Raw genomic sequence first — 18,465 nt, forward strand, 5'->3', positions numbered from 1 at the left:
GAATATACAATAATATAGAGGCCTAAACTTTAATATACCCTAACATTTTTCTTTCTTCTTTTGATACGAGGCGGAGCTCTTCCAAAATTTACAAAATTTTTATGATATTCATATTTTTAATTTTTTATACTGTTTTTGAGTACATACAACTATTTCATCATTTGCTGGTTTCAGTAAAACTAATTTCTTAGCTGTACATTCATTTTTCAAACCAACAAATATTTCTATGATCCTACACAATCAAATGTCTCAAACATCAACTGTTAGCCAGTTTTTCTTTTTAACTCCTAACAGTGACCCAGTTTTCATGCGAAACCATTTCATTTTCTGCACACTGCTTTTGAGACGACCTTTTTTTTCCATAACGCCTGATGGAAAATGGTATTTTACTTTGCAGTTTTAGATTTGTCAACTCGTCTGAGTCACCAGACTCATATCCGTCATCACTAAGTCCCATATCCAGAACACTCAAGGGTGAGCACATGTTTTCATAAACATGTTTCTCTTCTATGTTTTTAGCCTTTGGTTCATGTTTAATGAATGGATGGTTTAGAAGCTCATCAACTGTTGATCTCTGTTCTGGGACCCTCGCTAGACACTTTTTGAGAAAGTCCAGACCATCTTTCGAAAATTCTTTCGGAATTGAAGGCCTTTCGTTACTAGAAGCGATTTTTAACATTGCAGCCATTGGGTTTGAGATACCTAGTTCACCCCAAGGGGTCTTACCAGTTGCCATTTCAATGATGGTGCACCCTAAAGACCAAATATCATAAGACGAATCTAGCCCTTGGTTTCTGAGGACTTCGGGTGCCATCCATAACGGAGTCCCGCACATGAACTTTTTATTAGTGGTCTGGTTTTTTGATTTTGGGTGTGTTTGTTTGGCACAACCGAAATCAGCCAGTTTTATGTTTCCACGCGAATCCAAAAGCACATTCTGACACTTGAGGTCACCATGCACAATCCCGATGTCATGTAAATACTTCAATCCCTTGAGGATTTCTCCTGTATACGCACGGATGACTGGTTCGTCTAATTTCCTTCCTAGTCTTTCGGTGACATCACCGAGACTTCCAGCTGCCATGTACTCGATGAAAAGACTTGTTTTCATACCCCCATTTTCTCCAACAGAAACATCTTTTCCGAGGCATTGTACAATGTGAGGGGAATATAATGCCTCGAGAATTTTAGCTTCATGCTCAAGGGATAGATTCCCCTCTTGAGATTCAGATGATTTCACCACAAAAAGGGCTCCGTTAGATTTTTTTATCGCCAAATGAACAACCCCGAATGATCCTGATCCGATCATTTTTCCACGAACCCATGCTCCATGCAAAAAAGTCTCCTCATTTCCTTCCATTATTATTCTTATTCCACCTCTTCTTAAGTTTGATGACGGAACGATTCAAAACGGGTCTGAAATATTACTCGTTTTGGATCTGGTACGTATTTACAGATTCTATTGGAATGTTTAGATAAATAGAAATCTTGAAAAATTTTAAAATAGAAGAAGAAGAATAATACATGGATTTACATATATTGGGAGTTTAGGAGATTTAATATATCACCGTATGATTTAACCTTGGAAAGAAACTGGAATTTAGGCCGGGGTTACAAACTACGGTGGTGGAGCGGTCTCCAAGTTGTCGGAAACCGCCCTCACTCACATATAGTCTGTCACAATTTTTGGGAAAATGTTGTACCAAATGAGATTGTGAAGGAGGAAAGAAAAGAGTTGGATGGTTGTATTGTGTCTATATATCAGTCTTTCTCTCTTTTAAGACCACAAATTTTGTTTTTAGAGAGACAATAAGAAAAGGATTCTTCTATTGGTGATCCCATAATTGTGGAATTTCCAAGTTCTAAAGTGGTCAATGGTCCTCAATATTCTTTTAATTTTCATGCAGGTAGTTAAGTTGAATCTACTTCAGTGCTAATTTTTAGAGAATGGAAGGAAAAATAAACCCACATAATCAGTTTGTCAAAGTTTGAAATGAATGTTACACATAATCCAAATCGTACGTAGATTTGATTGCTTCTTCTGTTACATCATTGTTGTATCTTTTTTATTGTATCTTCCTTTGTGTGGCCTCCTCACCGTTGAAGTTTGTTTTTTATATGTCCCTTCTAGGTCATCGTAATCAATTTTCGTTCCTTCTTAACCATAGTACTTTTTAAACATCTTTTCTCGGACATTAAAGTTTTAAAATGTAACGCTATTAGACCATATTTGGTTAGTAACAAAATGGTCTATAAGGAACAACATTAATGTTTTTACCTAAAAGAGAATCATTCGATGGTCTAGAAGGGATAAATTAAGAAGTAAATAAGATAATGTTTTAAAAAAAATGTAAATAGGATTTCTAGGCAACTAACCCCTTAATATTCAAGCAAGATACTATAAGGTCTATTCAATCATTTAATATTACAATCGTGGCTTTTATTCTTTAGTCCAGTCAAATGAAAACAAAACGATCTCATCAGAGATGGTTTCAGGTGTTTTCTTCTTTAGTTGAAAGCGTGATAAATTAATAAGTTCAGGTTTTTTCAAATAGCATAAAAGGTAGTTTGGATTGCAACTTTAACTATCAGCCAGCCCGGAAGTCTTTGAATGGACGGGTTCTTTAGTTTGGATTTTTTGCTTTGAAGTGTCGAAAGTCACTATGTCATATTATAAGGTCTGTCGAAACGTCTATTGAGTGGTTATCCCAACCCTAGAGGCCGAGACAATCATCGTTTCCAAAGGAGATTGTTGTTGGAAAACTTAATGTCAAAAACATGTACATAAATATATCAGTCTCTACATAATTGGGTCAAACATATTTTGTAGTGTTTAATGGGTCATAAGTAAAAGGCTATTCGGTTTTGGGCTTTAGGCCAACAAAACCCCGTACATAAAATAAAGCCTTGTGTCGTTTAGATAGAACGTTGCCACATTATCCATCAGTTATATCGGTTCACTATGAAACCGCCACTCACACCTGTTGGAGGCAATGACTCAATGTGTATATATACTAGGATATGTGTCGATCAAAACTATTAGTTGTATCACAATTCTCTGTTAATATTATTAGTGTTATTATTATAGTTATTCTCCCTCTATTTCTCTATATCTCTATCGATAAAACCTGTGATGAATTTAACCAAGAAACCAGTCACGGTTGGGATGGGAAATCATCTCAATCAGACCTTAGAGTGGTGTCAGAGCGTTGGGCTCGATTCCTGGAAGAAGCCAACACAAAGAAGATTGAGATTAGGGCTTAAAAATCCCCAATTGAATAAGAGTTTTGGTATTGATTCACTGCCATGGAGAAGAAATCAAGTCAGAAGAATCAATCAAGAATGCAAACAAATTTTGAGAGACAAACTCTTGGAAATTGAAGACTTTAACAAAAGAAAAGCCAAAGAATCTGGTATGATTCATGACACAAGCAGATCCGTCACTCGGGCCAAAAAGGGCAAGAAGAAGAAAGGGCGTATTCGATATTTTCGGTGTCGACATAGGGGACAACCCTATTGGCTATGCCCACACAAGATTGAATCAGATTCTGACAAAAGAAACCACTTCCAGACCCCATGTTCGACACGCAAGACAACAAAGAAAAAGGGGAAACGAGTGGTGGCAGTAACAAAGAATTAATGAAAGTTAACGGAGACGTTATGATAGAGGGAACAGATGCACAAAATTGGAATGATATCTGGTATCTTAACCACACTATTAAAGATCATCTTAGTCCTTCCAAACATTTATTTGTTAGAATGAAACCCGCTTTTGATACACCAACGTATGAAATAGGAGATAAATTCTTGTTTGTAAATGAAAGAGACGAAGCGATTGTGGATACAAACCAGAATGGTTTAGTGATTCCTAATGTTTGTTACACACCAGAACTTGGAATCAATGTATTATGTCACCAACAATTGTTAGCACAAGGTTATGAATTATTATTCAATCAAGGAAAGTGCAAAATTCGTTATATGTTTGATGAGTGTGAAGGATTTGAAGATGGTGACTGAAGAAGATGTAAAGAATATGCAACATGAGTTTCTGGTAAGATATTATGATTCTCTTATACCCAAGACGAAGGCTGACATTGAATATGAACGTATGTGTGATAAGTTGGAACTCAAACCGGAGATAGAAGTAAACGGTTAAGTCTACAATCTGCAAGTAGACTCACTTGAAGGATTAGTAACTTTCTTTGATCTTGTTAAGAATAACTTTGTTTTGGATGGAAATAGGAAGTTATTTGATAAGTAATTCAATGAAATGGTGAAATGGTTCTACTCGAATTATTTGAAACGATTGAAAGTAGAATGCATACCACCAATTGTAGGGAATAAGCAAATAAGCTTGTTAAAATTGTTTAAGATTGTTGGATCTTTTGGAGGGTATTACTCCCTGTTGTTTGGAAAGTTATGGGGAAATGCTTGTGTGGAATTTGGAATACCAAAGGAGTATGAAAACGAGTTGAAGGATTGTTATATTAAGTTTCTAGATCTTATAGTTTTATATTAAGAAACTGCCAAAAGGGTTGGCAAGAAAAGTGGTGTTTTAGAAGCCAAAGAGGCTTGTGATTCTATTGGAATCAGAAAGAAAGGTTTTGTTGGAACCATTGGAGATCACCGTGGCGACCAGAGTATAGAAGGCACATTGGGTGCTAGTGGAAAAGATGGTAGGAACTTGTATGACAAACCAAATAGGAAGAGTATAGTTGTAACATCCTAAAATTTTTAGACCAATGAAAATTAACCTTATCAATAGTTTTGACATTAAAATCATTTCCTAGTATTTTATTTTTAGAAATGTGGTTAGATTCCTTTAACCTAACTTTGGTTCTTGCTAAATTATCTTATAAACTTTGGGTTCTTGAATTGGGAAATTTGGGGGTTTTATTGAATTGAGTTAAATTTATATAATACAAGTTAGGGTTCTTGTAAGTTAATCAAATTAGGGTCTTAATTGGGTTGCATGATAGATTTTGATGAATACTAGTAAGAACAAAGTTGGACAGATTATGTCCCTGAGTTTGAAATGAGTTAAACACCCCCATGACAGAATTTTCACTTGTCGAGTCCTAAAAGGAAAATGTAGGTTATTGTGTTAAGTAAATTTTGCCACTGGAATGGGTTAAAGAAGACGAAGTAGAACTCTAGATATGAATTTTTGAATTCAGGGACGCAATGCTGAGTTTTCAGCAACACTGATTATGTGTCTGTCATTAAAACGGGTAAAACACATTCTTGCAAGTTAATTCATACCTTGGTCACTGAATATAAAATGTACCTAAATGTGTTAAGAAGATGTGGCCACTAGAATGAGGTCAATATATGGTGTAGAACTCAAGTTGTGGTCATTTGAAGTCAGTAAGGTCAAAACTGTTTTGTTAATAAAAACAGCAGCCGTGTTGGTTTTTAAAACGACCAGATGTCATCTTTGAAAGACAATTCACATGTTGGTCACTAAAGATAAAATGTAGATATATGTGTCTTATAAATTTGGCCACTGGAATCAAGTAAAAAGAGTAAGTAGAACTTGAGTTACGCTTGTTTGAAGGTAGCTTGGTCAAATATGAAAATGGTACTTTTTGTATAAAAGTGAGTTTGGCCATATGAAAATGATATAAGAGATACATGTTATGTGAACTAACCCAAGATTAATATAAGATTGTAAATGATGGGTTTGGTGCTAAGACACTATTGAATGTGGCTAAGCGACCTTGTATGTGATTGATGACATTCTAGGATATTTGTGAATCCTTGCTAGGTTGATGCATACGTATTGTGTACTTGCGGTCTTGTTGATTTATGATTTTAGTTGTCGCGGAGGAGGTAAGTTTTCTTGCATGCTTTTATATATGCCTTGGGTCAATTAACATTCATGTTGAGTGAGTCCATGGTGGTAATTGATTTGGCGTTAAGTCCCATGTTTATGGTTGAGTTTGATTATAGGCCTAATTGGTGGCCATAGGCTCATGTGGAGCATTTGTTATTGTTATATTTGATTGTGATTGTAATCATCTGCTTATATGGATCCATGTAATGCCTAGCCCAAGGGTGAGTATTATGGATATGACACGACGGTGTCATAGTCCATATGCAACAGTCCCTTGAGCATTACCCTTCTTCGTATGTATAAACGTATGCAAGATTATTCACTAAGCTTTGTTTACTTTTTAGTTGTTTACCTTTTTTATAGGTTGTCCCGGATGTGGAAGAAAGTTAAGTAATATAAAGATTGAAGTTAAAGTTGCTTAATGGATATGCTTGCTTTAGCTAAATGCAGGTAATGGTATTGGTATTAGGACCCTTAATGACCCCCTCTGAACTATCGGCTCATTGTACCCTTGTTATGTCTTTTTGGAAAAATTATTATGATGTCTAGTGTAGACCTAAGTTTTTGGGTATTTTCAATGGGTCATTTTGTAGTAGTAATGTATTGATCATGATTAAATGTGTATTGGTAAAACTAATAATCCATAACAGGTTTGAATGATGATTTTACGAATAGGTCTTGCCGAAATTTCTAATTTCATAGTTTGTCTTTTATAACGATTTTTGGTACAAAGTTTATGTTTTGGAGATGTTAATAGGTAAGAATTTCAGAACGTGATGTGTCTTGGGTCATTTGAAACTTGATGTAAAGTTTGACCTTGGTTATTTGGCAAAACGGGTAGATGACTCATTTGGTTATAAAATGAATGCTTGGTCAAACAGATACTTTTGTTATGCTTATTTCCGAGTCTAAAACTTATTTGAAATTAGAAATGTTGTATTAGAAATGTTGTATTAGAAATGCTTATGAATGCCCAAGTAAAAACAAGAACAAGAGTGGAATAGAACTCAAGAACGATCAAGAAAGTGAAGGCTGTTTAAAGAATAGAAGCGAAATGGGTCAAGGCTCAAATTTGGAATCAAAATAGAGAAGAAAGGAGTGGTTTAGGACTGCAGAGTTGCTGCAAATACTTCACTAATTGAAGATGGAACATTGTTCCAGCATGCCGAAGACAAACAAGCAAGCAACAAGGGATCTGCAGAAAGTTTATACACTGTTCAGAAAGTTGTTAAGAAAGAAGAAGACATTGATGATGATGACTTCGTTATCATTATCAATTGAAGCCTCAAGCTCAAAGATGGAAGATGTTTTTGACATTAGGAGGGAAATGTTGGAAAACTTAATGTCAAAAACATGTACATAAATATATCAATCTGTACATAATTGGGTCAGACATATTTTATAGTGTTTAATGGGTCATAAGTAAAAGGCTATTCGGTTTTGGGCTTTTGGCCAACAAAATCCCTGTACATAAAATAAAGCCTTGTGTCGTTTAGATAGAACGTTGCCACATTATACATCAGTTATACCGGTTCACTATGAAACCGCCATTCACACCTGTTGCAGGCAACGATTCAGTGTGTATATATACTAGGATATGTGTCTATCAAAACTATAAGTTGTATCACAATTCTCTGTTAATATTATTAGTGTTATTATTATAGTTGTTCTCCCTCTATTTCTCTATATCTCTATCGATAAAAACCTGTGATGAATTTAACCAAGAACCCAGTCACGGTTGGGATGAGAAATCGTCTCAATCAGACCTAATAGTAATACCACTTCATAAGAGAATGTGTTGAAAAGGATGACATTCAAGTTGCACACATAAGTGGGGAATTTCAAAGAGCTGACATACTCACCAAAGCTCTACCAAGGATCAAGTTTCGAACAATGAGACAACTCATCGGAGTCAAAGATCTACGACAAGACGATGGTCATTAAGGAGGTGAATGATTGGTTAATCCCGATCATCACATGAAGAAACCGTTAGAAACTTATATAGAAAGGGATGACTCTTGGTGAAGAGACATAACCGAATAGATAGATAAGTAATCGAATAAAGGAAAGGATGCAATGGTTCATAAAGAGGCATCACAGACCAACACTACCATTCACTAGCACCCTATTCATTATATATATATATATATGTATAGAAGTCATGTAAAATCTGCATCTTTAGATCTCTGAAAACTTTGTATCATTGAATCTATATCAATAAAGTTTATACTTTTAGTATCTAGAATTCTCTCAGATTCATTATTTTCAGTTTTGTTTGAACAAAGTTGAAATCAAAGATACGTTTGGGGCCAACAACTATGTTTCCATTAACAACTTTCCAAGTGGAAAAGGTGTCAATGTTTATGTAAAGTTTAGTGAGGGAAAAACAAACCTTTGCAATAGATCCGCAAGTTCCAGATTCGGTATTTAAAGGGAGGCAACCACTCGGTCTGTGAATTGAAGTGATGACTTTGAACCAAAGAGCACCGGCTCGGTTTTAAATCTCCACCACCTTTTTGTGAGCATGGCAAGATTGTAAGCGGAAAGACATCCAATTCCAAGACCCTTTTGGAGCACAAGTTTTGTTCCAAAGATGCATAAATTGATAAGGATCTGCAGGTACAACATTTGAGATCCATCACTAAGTATAATCAATCCACTAAGTTCAGCTTTCTATGTAAGTATTCGATGAACTAACTCCTGGTTATTGTGACCCTTTGTCTAGTTTTAACTAGGTCGGGATCCTGCCTTTCTTTCCAACCAACCATCACTCACAAGGCCCTCCCTAATGACGATTGTTACTTTGGATTTAGATTTATCTACACCATTTACACATGCAATATAGCCATCTAATGTAATGTCAACATGTGTTATAGCACCAACTCGAAGCTTTTGTCACTTACAACACCATCCCTTGTGTGTATCATGCTAATATAAGGTCACTGATTCTATGTCTGTGTGACTACCGTGTATTGTCGCCTACTGCAACAACAATTTTTCTTTGTGTTTTTTTCTATATGCCTATTTATTTTTTATTTATCTGTAAAGTTGCAATATCTGTATAATTGTTTGAGTTATCATATTCACCATACATGCAGGGTTTTTGTTAAGTAAAACATCAAAGTGGGTATCCTCTTCCATAAGAGCGAAGATCTTAGATTTTGTTTCCTTCACCTTTGTAGTGATGCTAGAGCGTGATTTGATATAAAGCCATGAGGTCCTTTCCCTTCTCTTTGTATACTTGATATTTACGTCCTCCACTTCTTTTGCAACAACATTTACTCTGTAATTCCAATTAGTGTAAGTGTTGGATGGCATAATTGATGTCTTGTGTCTTTGAATTTTTTCTCGGTAATCATGTCTTTTTGCAACGAGTGTTTTCATTGTATCATCCAAAGCTCCATAAATTTTGTCCATATCCTTCGAGGATACAGTTATTTGCTTAAGTGGATTCCAAAGTTTCGTCCTAGCTTGCAAAACTGTTGTGGCAACACCAGCACCAGATGCAATTTATGCAGCCATGGGTCAAGTATGGCCTAGATAGCAAAACAGGAAATGAGTGTCAAGTAAATTATAGCAAGATATATAGAACTTTGAGGGAATAAAATCTATATGGATATGATATGTCGTATTTTATACCCATTTCCCACGGATTAGTTAGTTGTTTAAGTAAGGTTTACGAGTCGTTTTCGTGTATATTTGTTAGTGTTTCAGGAGTTAACAGGTACTTAAGCGATAATCTGAAGAAAACAAAGTTTCTAGAGTAAAATGAGTGCTTACGGATGTTTTACGAGGCACGAGAATGAAGATTGGAAGCTTGTCAATGAAAGTCAATGTTGGTCAACGCAAGTCAACGGGCACTGCGGCACACTATAGGACTGCGTCGCAGTTATTCTTGCCGAGGAAAAAACTGCTCCGCAGTGTGCTGAGACTGCGACACAGTCGTACCATACACAGCCAAAGACCGGTCAACGGAACTCAAAGTCATAAAAGTCAAACAAGAGACTGGGACGCAGTAGGGGTCGAATCTGAACAATTTTTTAGAAAGTATAAATAGCTTGCAAAAACATTCTTGAAACCCTACCTTCACTTTCCAGTCGACTTTTGCAGCCTTGGGAGCAGATTTTCATCCGATTATTCTCTTTCAAAGAACTTCATTACGATTGGATCAATTATGTTATTCGTTTTTCAATTCCTTGTATTCGGTAATGATGAATTCTCTTTATTTTATTTGTTATTCGTATTTTAATATGAGTGGCTAATCGCCTTTTCATCCATCTTGATAGAGTGAGACAATATGTAAAGATTGCACTATTTTATAATTCAAGTTGATTTAATTTAACGTTGTGTCGTGATCTTAGTGTATTAATTCTTTATCATTTAATTATTGGTTGTGGATAATTTTTGCACAATCTTAGTGGCAACTCGGGTTGGGTAGAAGTTATTTTGATCGCTTAGTTAGAAGCGATTGGTCCTATGACGGGTACGGTAGAAGGTAATTATTAATTAATAAGAATTAACGGGTTAATGGTTGGGTACAATCAATAGACACATTTGTTACCTGAAATGACCAAAACTATTGTTGAATTAGTGAAGTTATAAAAAGGCGTCTCGGGGTACCGGTCTTAATAATGAAGTTAGTTTAAACAAGAGAGTCAAATGAAGTTGTTAACTTGACGGGTACGGGGTTGGCGATCAATTTGAGTCTCGGTTATTTAATCAACTAAATTGAATTTAAACTTCATCAAATGTGCAATCTTAACATGTTGTCGAGCGAAATCAAGATGGGTGACCTTTAAATTATTGTTTCATACAACAAAATCTTCTTTCGATTAATCCTGAGGGATTACTGACTCATTTCACTAACTACTTGCAACGTTGCAACTCGTCCACAAAACCCCCCATTTTTACTTGAATCACTTAATTGTTACAATTGCTTATAATAGTCCTTGTGAACGATCTCGGCTTACCAGCTTTTACTATACTGCATGCGATCAGGTACACTGCATGTGAGTATGTATTGGTCAGTATTTCGATAAATCGTGTGTATAAATTTTATTACTAGATTTCACTCATCAGGTTACGAGTATTATAAATTGATGGTTACTCTATATGTCAAGTGTTAAGTGTATATGTTTGATATTAAGTAATTATGCTTAGCCGCTCCATTGAAATTAAATCAACCTATGGAGACGTGATCTCGAAAGGAGGCCGGTAAACTAATTCAGATAAGATATGGTTGATTTTCTAACTGTAAGATGCCCATGTTGATTTGATTGTTGTTTTTAAAAGTATCTTGCAAAAGGTAGAATGTGAGCAGTTTCAGTATTGATGATATTTCAGATGAAAATATCATCAGCTAACAAATTCAACCTGTGTGATACTCTCAGCATTTGCTTTTTAATTTGGTGATACAACCACTGATCTGGGCACTACAGATGTATGATACACACACAGAGCCATCTCTTAATATATAAGTGGTTCAAGCAACTGTTTTGGGCCCCAAAATTACAAAGCCCCCAATATTTATATAATGGGCTTAAGAATTTGCTAATATTATACCCCTTTATACAAAAGGAAAAGAAACAAACATTAGTCTGTTGCAAAAAAAAGAAAAAATTAGGGAAAGAGACACAAGAATTAGACAGCCGCTCAAAAAAAGTCCTAACATCCTTGAGAACTGAACCCGAAAAGTGAACCCTCTTGATTCTCTTTCAAGATATGATGGCAACATCCTTGAAAAGTCCTACATGTTGAATGTTTTTATGCTCAAAAATTTGTATATATTATTGGGTAAGTTATTTTTTTTTTTTGGTTTACTTACTTTGTATGCTAATAAATTAGGGCTCAAAATTAATCAAGTTTAAGGTCACCAAAAAACTTGAGTCGGCATTGTACACACAACAAAGTACTCTAACTAAATCAAATACCTCCAGGCTGGGCTTTTGATTAAATGAGGTGATTTAGACCATTTAACTTGCAATGGGTCAGCTTGGGTTATATTTTTATACTGTATAATTTAATGAAAGGTAAACAAACTGAATCAAATAACTAAATCAAATACCACCAGGCTAGGCTTTTGATTAAATGAGGTGATTCAGACCATTTAACTTGCAATGAGTCAGCTTGGGTTATATTTTTATATTGTATAATTTAAAGAAAGGTAAACAAACTGAGTCAAATGGGTTAGACACTGTCGAAAATCGACCAAGGTTTATTCATATAGTTACAACCTCATCATTAGTAAAAGATAAAATGTTTAATAGTATTTATAACATTAGTTATATGTAACAGTAAAAATATGTACATAGAACTAGAATCAAATATAATCTCTTAATGATGTTAACCACTCATCTTGTCACTTTTACATTGCTATATACTATGAATTATAAGGAGGAATGAAATGGTTACCTGGAACAACAAATTCCAAACTATACTTCACGACTAGCGGTTTTTGTATATGATGTTATTAGGAGTTGACGCTGTTTTGGTAATGTAATTACAATATAGGGTAAATTACATTTTTCCTCCATGAATTCGGTTTTTTTTTTTTTTTTTTCACTTCAAAAATTACAAAATCTACACTAAACTTGTCACTTTTTTCATTTTTGGTCACCACGTCAACTAAAGAATGTAGCCAAGTTAATGGAAAAAAACTAATGAAGTTGACGCGGTGACCAAAAGTGGTAAGTTTAGCATAAAATTTGTAATTTCTAAAGTTTAATGACTAAGAGTAAAAAACGTGTCAAATTCAAAAGACCAAAAGTGAAATTTACTTTCCAAATTTGAGATAGAGTTAATTTCATTATATACCCTTGGGGTATACCATATTATCAATTTTCACCCTTGTACTTTTTTTATCATCACATTTCCTTAAGCTGAAAATTTGCTTCATTATATATCCCTCAATTTAACAGACGTTAATATGGGTTCATCAAAGTCTTCATGTACATTAAATGTGAGGGTATATTGGTCCTTTTAACCATCTTCTTCCTCATCTTCCCCATTTCTTCGTAGAACCAAAATTTTCTGAATCTATAAAACATTTCTCACTCAAAATATTTCTTTTCAAAATCAAAATATATTTATATGTAATAAGCTCCACTTCCAAAAGAATAATGATGTTAAAATGATTTATTTGGAAATCCCATTTATTCCCCCACTTTCCTATCTTACCGTAGATTAATACTCCATTTGATAAACCTTCACTTATTGAACCATGGAAATGCAGGATTCCAATATATATCAAATCTATTAGATCTGGTTGGAAAAAATGATTATCCTTCTTGCGTAGAACCAGAATTGAAGAATTGCTGTAATTTGGTGGATCATTGCATACCAAATTTGGATTGTTGATGACTTTATTTCATTTGATTTCGGCAACCCACGTTTATATTTTTGTTTGTGGCGCGATGTGTTTATAGCTTTAGTATTTTACTAGTATATTTTAGACACGTGTCCAACAAGGGTTTATGATATTATCAACATTATATCTTTATATATTTACTTCATAAAAACTTAAAATTTTAAAAATATACGTTTCTAAGTGTTTTGCAAGTTGTAGTACAATATACAAAGGTTCGTCACTGTAATTATTAGCTGAGACATATTGATGAAATTGTTTGCCGCACTCATTTCACAAGACACCTGCTACAATAATTTCTCTATTATAGAATTTTTTGAAATCAATTTTACTCATAGTGTGATATTATTATAAAAAAATAATTAGGAATTAAAATATAAACATATTTTTGATCATGTACTTAACATTCAAGTATATGTACTTGATCATAATTCGGGTTCATAACATAAATAGGTTTATATTTCAATCACTCGTCATATGATAAGTAGATAAAAATAAGGATTGTTTTTGTATTCTTTGATAACAATTAGGACTATTGATTTAAGTGATAATTGTAAGTTTAAAAAATTAAACATAATGTTTTTTGTACTATAACATTTTTTAAAAAAATTGAGTAAAATCCTCTGATGGCGAAAATAAATATAAATTAAGTATTCATGGCTATAAAGTGTAAATTAATGATGAAAAACAAAAAGTGTAAATTAATGAGACTTTTTCTACAAATTAATATACATACTAATATAATAATATATTTGAATAACGATTATTACGATTTTTGATTTATAGTTAATCTAAATGATGACATAAGCGATAGTCAACTTGATGAAATCGAGTAATTTGATTGGTTAATAAGTCATTAGTTTAATTGTTTTATGGTATATATTAACAAAACATTAAGATTAAGATCATTGGGAGATCCGATTGATTTGGGTTTTATTTTGTGTTGGATTTTTTCACTTAACGGTAGATTGGGAGGGTGGTCTTCGGTGGTGAATACTGCTACTGCTCATTTAATGATCACATTACTATAGAATATAATATGAAACTAAATTATTGAACCACATAATATGCGAGTAAATATATATAATTAATAATATGTTATTATTTTTATCACAACATATTATTTGATATAAATAAAAAATAAATAATAAATATTTGATATAATATATATATATATATATAAATATTTGGTTTTTACATAAGATGAGCTATTTGATGTTAAATAAGAAAAATCATATAAATATATATTTTTAACATATTATTTATTTTTTTATTTCATATAGATAGAAAATATTGGTTTTGATTATTTAAGGGTTAAGTTTGAAACTTAAAATTAAAATACAAAATCAAACATTTATAATTTCATGGTATATATTTTAACATGTACACAAAAATATTAGAGCTATTTCACTTGGTGAAATTTAAAATTAACTTGCTTAAACTTAAATTAGCTTTAAATTATATGTTATAGATATATAATAGTTTCAGTTGATATATACATAACATAAAGTCAAAATTTACAAATTAATTTTATAGATAAATTTTTCTCTTTTGAAACCTTTTCTAAATTTATTTATATATATATATATATATATTTCTTTTGATTATCATACACTAATATATCTAAATAAGCAAAGATATATTTTGTTTAAAATATAAAATAGAAAAATTAATGTTGTGTTTGATCAATTTTAAAGTCAATGTGAATCATCATTTTGATCTAAACGTTGTAACTAAAAATTGAAATTCATCTAATGATCATTTTTATTCTAATAAATAATTTAATACTCTCTTATATAAAAATAATGTCATCTTTCACTTAAGTTTGAGTTAAGTCGATTTTAAGCTCTTTATATTATGTATTGTATAAACTATATTATTTAAAACCATCTTTTCACCTATCATTCGAAATTTGCGTGAATAGTTAATTGTGATTTAATTAAAAAAAATTCAAATTTAAGTTTTAAATTATTTTTTATGAGATTAATCTACAACTTTTTAAAATTCTTTATTTTTTAAGGATTATATTTTCTTAACCCGAACCTCAAAGGAATTTTCATTATGATTCATAGCCATCATCGCTTATTCATTTTGATTTCTTACTTAGCCATAGTTTGTTTGTTTCCTTCAATTTTATTTTTGATATATTTAGTCTTTTTATATTATCTTATAATAATTTGCAGTACATAAATTATGTGAATTTATATACAAATAAATTCTATTTATAAGTTACAATATTGAAAAACTTTACCATTTAAACAAAAATTGTATAAAGATAAAATACAAATACAAATGACAATAATAGATTTAAAAGAAATAATGCATGATAATGATTATTATAGATTAATAAGAATTAGCGCATGAATATACATTAAAAAAGAAATATTATTATTTATATATATTTTGTCTAAACTAAAAAGTAGAATTACTAACGTTGTGTTTGACTAATTATAAAGTTAATTAACACCATCAATCTCTTATCTTTAAGAATATTTTGATACTCATTTAGATCAGTTACATTTACATCAACTACAAATACATCAACCTACACCCCTCGCACCGCCACCATCACCAATAGTTGCGACATCACCACCCGTCGCTGACACCACCAGACCGTCGTCACAATCATCACTGCTACATTACGCATGTACCGTGCTTTAAAAATGGAAAGTTATCTAATGGTGATTGTTTTTCCATTGTATGAGTATAATTTAAGACTCTCTTATATAAAGATGATGACGTCTTTTACTTAAGTTTGAGTTAAGTCGACTTTAAGCATTTCATATCTATGAATTATATGAATTATTTTATTCAAACCCTCTCTTATTTATTATCATTCAAAATTTTATGATTTTTTAGTACTTTTTTTTATTATTATTTTAGTATAGTTTGCGGCACATAGTTTACTTAAATTTATATTAAAAGAAGTATTTTATTGATTATTATTTTGTAAAACTTTACCGTTTGAATAATATATGTATAAAGATAAAATGTAATAAAACAAAATACAAATGATAATAATAGAATGAAAAAAAATAATACATGATAATGATAATAATATGTTGAAAAAAAAAATAGTTTTTTTTTTTCGTGAATATACATTAAAAATAGTTATTATTATTAGTTTATCTATTTTAAAGTTTGAATAGTATATTTCTAAATTGAATTACAAGTAAGATTTTTGTTTTGTTTTTTTATTTTTTACTTCTACTTCTAAATTACACATATGTTTGAAAACCAGAACTCTCAAATAACCCCTATTAATCCACCCTCATAAATGCGAGAATTTGTTTATTTGTCCATTGTTAGTTAAATAGCTCTTATTTAAATTTAAATTAAATGTTATTTTTATGTATACTCATATCACTAAATCATACATGACATTTTTAGTTGTCAATCTTTTTAGCATAATCCTTATAAAATATCTGTTAGGTTGGTAAACCTGTCTATGTAGCTAAAGTAAAGCCAAATTATTTATCATTTATTTTTATATAACTTTTGTGACATTCATTTTCTTTTGCAAGTAAGATTTCTACTATGTTAACGTTTTATTGTTAAAACAAATTCTTTTAAGTTGCTATATATGTAATATAAAATTCGAAAATATTTAGTAATCATGTTTCTATAATATTTTCTAATAAATTTATTACATTATAGTTTTTATGGTCTATAAGTATTAAAAATACCAAATATTATCTACTAATTATAATATCTAGATTTAATTATTACTCTTTCCGTCCCAATTAAATGTTCAAATTTGACTTGCTGAGTCTTTCTTTTCTAATTTTGACCGTAAGTATTTTTGTTTGTATAATATAATACCTAATGAAAGTTATATCTATGAAAAAACATCTAAAGTTCAATCTAATTTTGATCTAAGGGTTGTAATTTAAAATTTGGACTTATTTAATGGTCTTTGTTTCTCTATAAAAGAATTTAGTATATATATATATATTGGTAGATTAATTACCAATTAAAATGTTCAAATTCATTAAGATAAAACTTGATTATGTTATTAATTTATTAAATTGAAAACTTATTACTTGTCAAATCTTTTAATTAATTTACTTATTAACTATAAGCTTTTCCTAATGAACCTAGATATTAATATATTGTATAAAAACATAACGATAACATCTATATTTTATGGTCAACATTATTCGGGTGCAGATTTAAAAATAATATATGGTGTTGAAAATTCATTCATAATAATGTTACTAAGTACTCAATAATTTATAAGTAATGTTCATATTGGTTAACAGATATTTGGTCAACAATTGACCTAATATCTGTTGACTGACCAAATATCTGTTGACCAATTACAACTCTCAAACTTTCAAAGTTAATTAAATCAACATATATTTAAATTAATTTATAGCTTTTATTTAAATTTTAATCTTAATCTTGACATATGGCTGATTTTTATTTTTTTCATTTAAAAGAAAAACTAAAACATAATGATAATAATGAGTGAAGGTTAGTTTAAGTATTCATTAACCAATCAAAACAGTTAGATTTTATTAAATTATGACTTACTTATGTTAAAACTAATATAAATTAATTTACAAATTAAAATTTCTAATAAATAAATCTTCTTAATTTTTTAATTTTATTAAAGTGATTATTATCTTACGTGCAATATTTGTTTGAAATGTTATTAGCATTATAAGCAAAAGTCAATGATCACTTTTATATAATTTCATAGTTTTTAGTTTAATAATTATTCAGATATAATTTTATCAACTGATAATAATCATATGTTTAATTATGACCATAGCATAATGTTATTATAAATATCATTATTTATCCAAACTGCATTCTCATAATAGATAATCATTTTTTCATACGAACATTTTTTTAGATAATTTATGTTATTTACAAACGTAATAACTAAATAGTCACTTCAAAACGTAATCATAAACACTCTCTTGAAAGCTGTACATATATTGTTAGATACAAACGTCTTCAATTTTTATTATACATACATATATTGTTAGATAGATTATAATTATGATCTTAATATATACTATAAAACAGTTGAACTAATAACTTATTAACCAATCAAATTATTCAATTTTATATTCTGCTAAAAACTAAATAAATATTTAAAAGTAAACAAAGATAAAATAAATAAAAAAAAACCCTCATCTACCAATATATATATAACAAGGTTCTAAATTCATCTCTAAACAAATAGGAATCCTTAGATGAATTCCAACTTTAATCTATAACCATTAGATCAAATTTAATTGTTTCATCTTTTTTA

The 18,465-nt window shown here is 31.0% G+C and overlaps 1 protein-coding gene across 1 annotated transcript; it reads right to left on the minus strand.

The window, feature by feature from the left end:
- Positions 1-280: 280 nt before the first annotated feature.
- On the minus strand, positions 281-1,360 carry LOC122601214 (mitogen-activated protein kinase kinase kinase 17-like). Its single transcript, XM_043773978.1, has one exon. It carries the CDS (start codon positions 1,358-1,360, stop codon positions 281-283), a length of 1,080 nt encoding a protein of 359 aa, XP_043629913.1.
- Between the last annotated feature and the right edge of the window lie 17,105 nt (positions 1,361-18,465).

This window comes from Erigeron canadensis, chromosome 5 (genome assembly GCF_010389155.1).
Source record: "Erigeron canadensis isolate Cc75 chromosome 5, C_canadensis_v1, whole genome shotgun sequence".
NCBI lineage: Eukaryota > Viridiplantae > Streptophyta > Magnoliopsida > Asterales > Asteraceae > Erigeron > Erigeron canadensis.

Bases quoted from the DNA above. Each gene is read 5' to 3' on its own strand.
- LOC122601214 (XM_043773978.1), bottom strand. From the start codon at position 1,360: ATGGAAGGAAATGAGGAGACTTTTTTGCATGGAGCATGGGTTCGTGGA.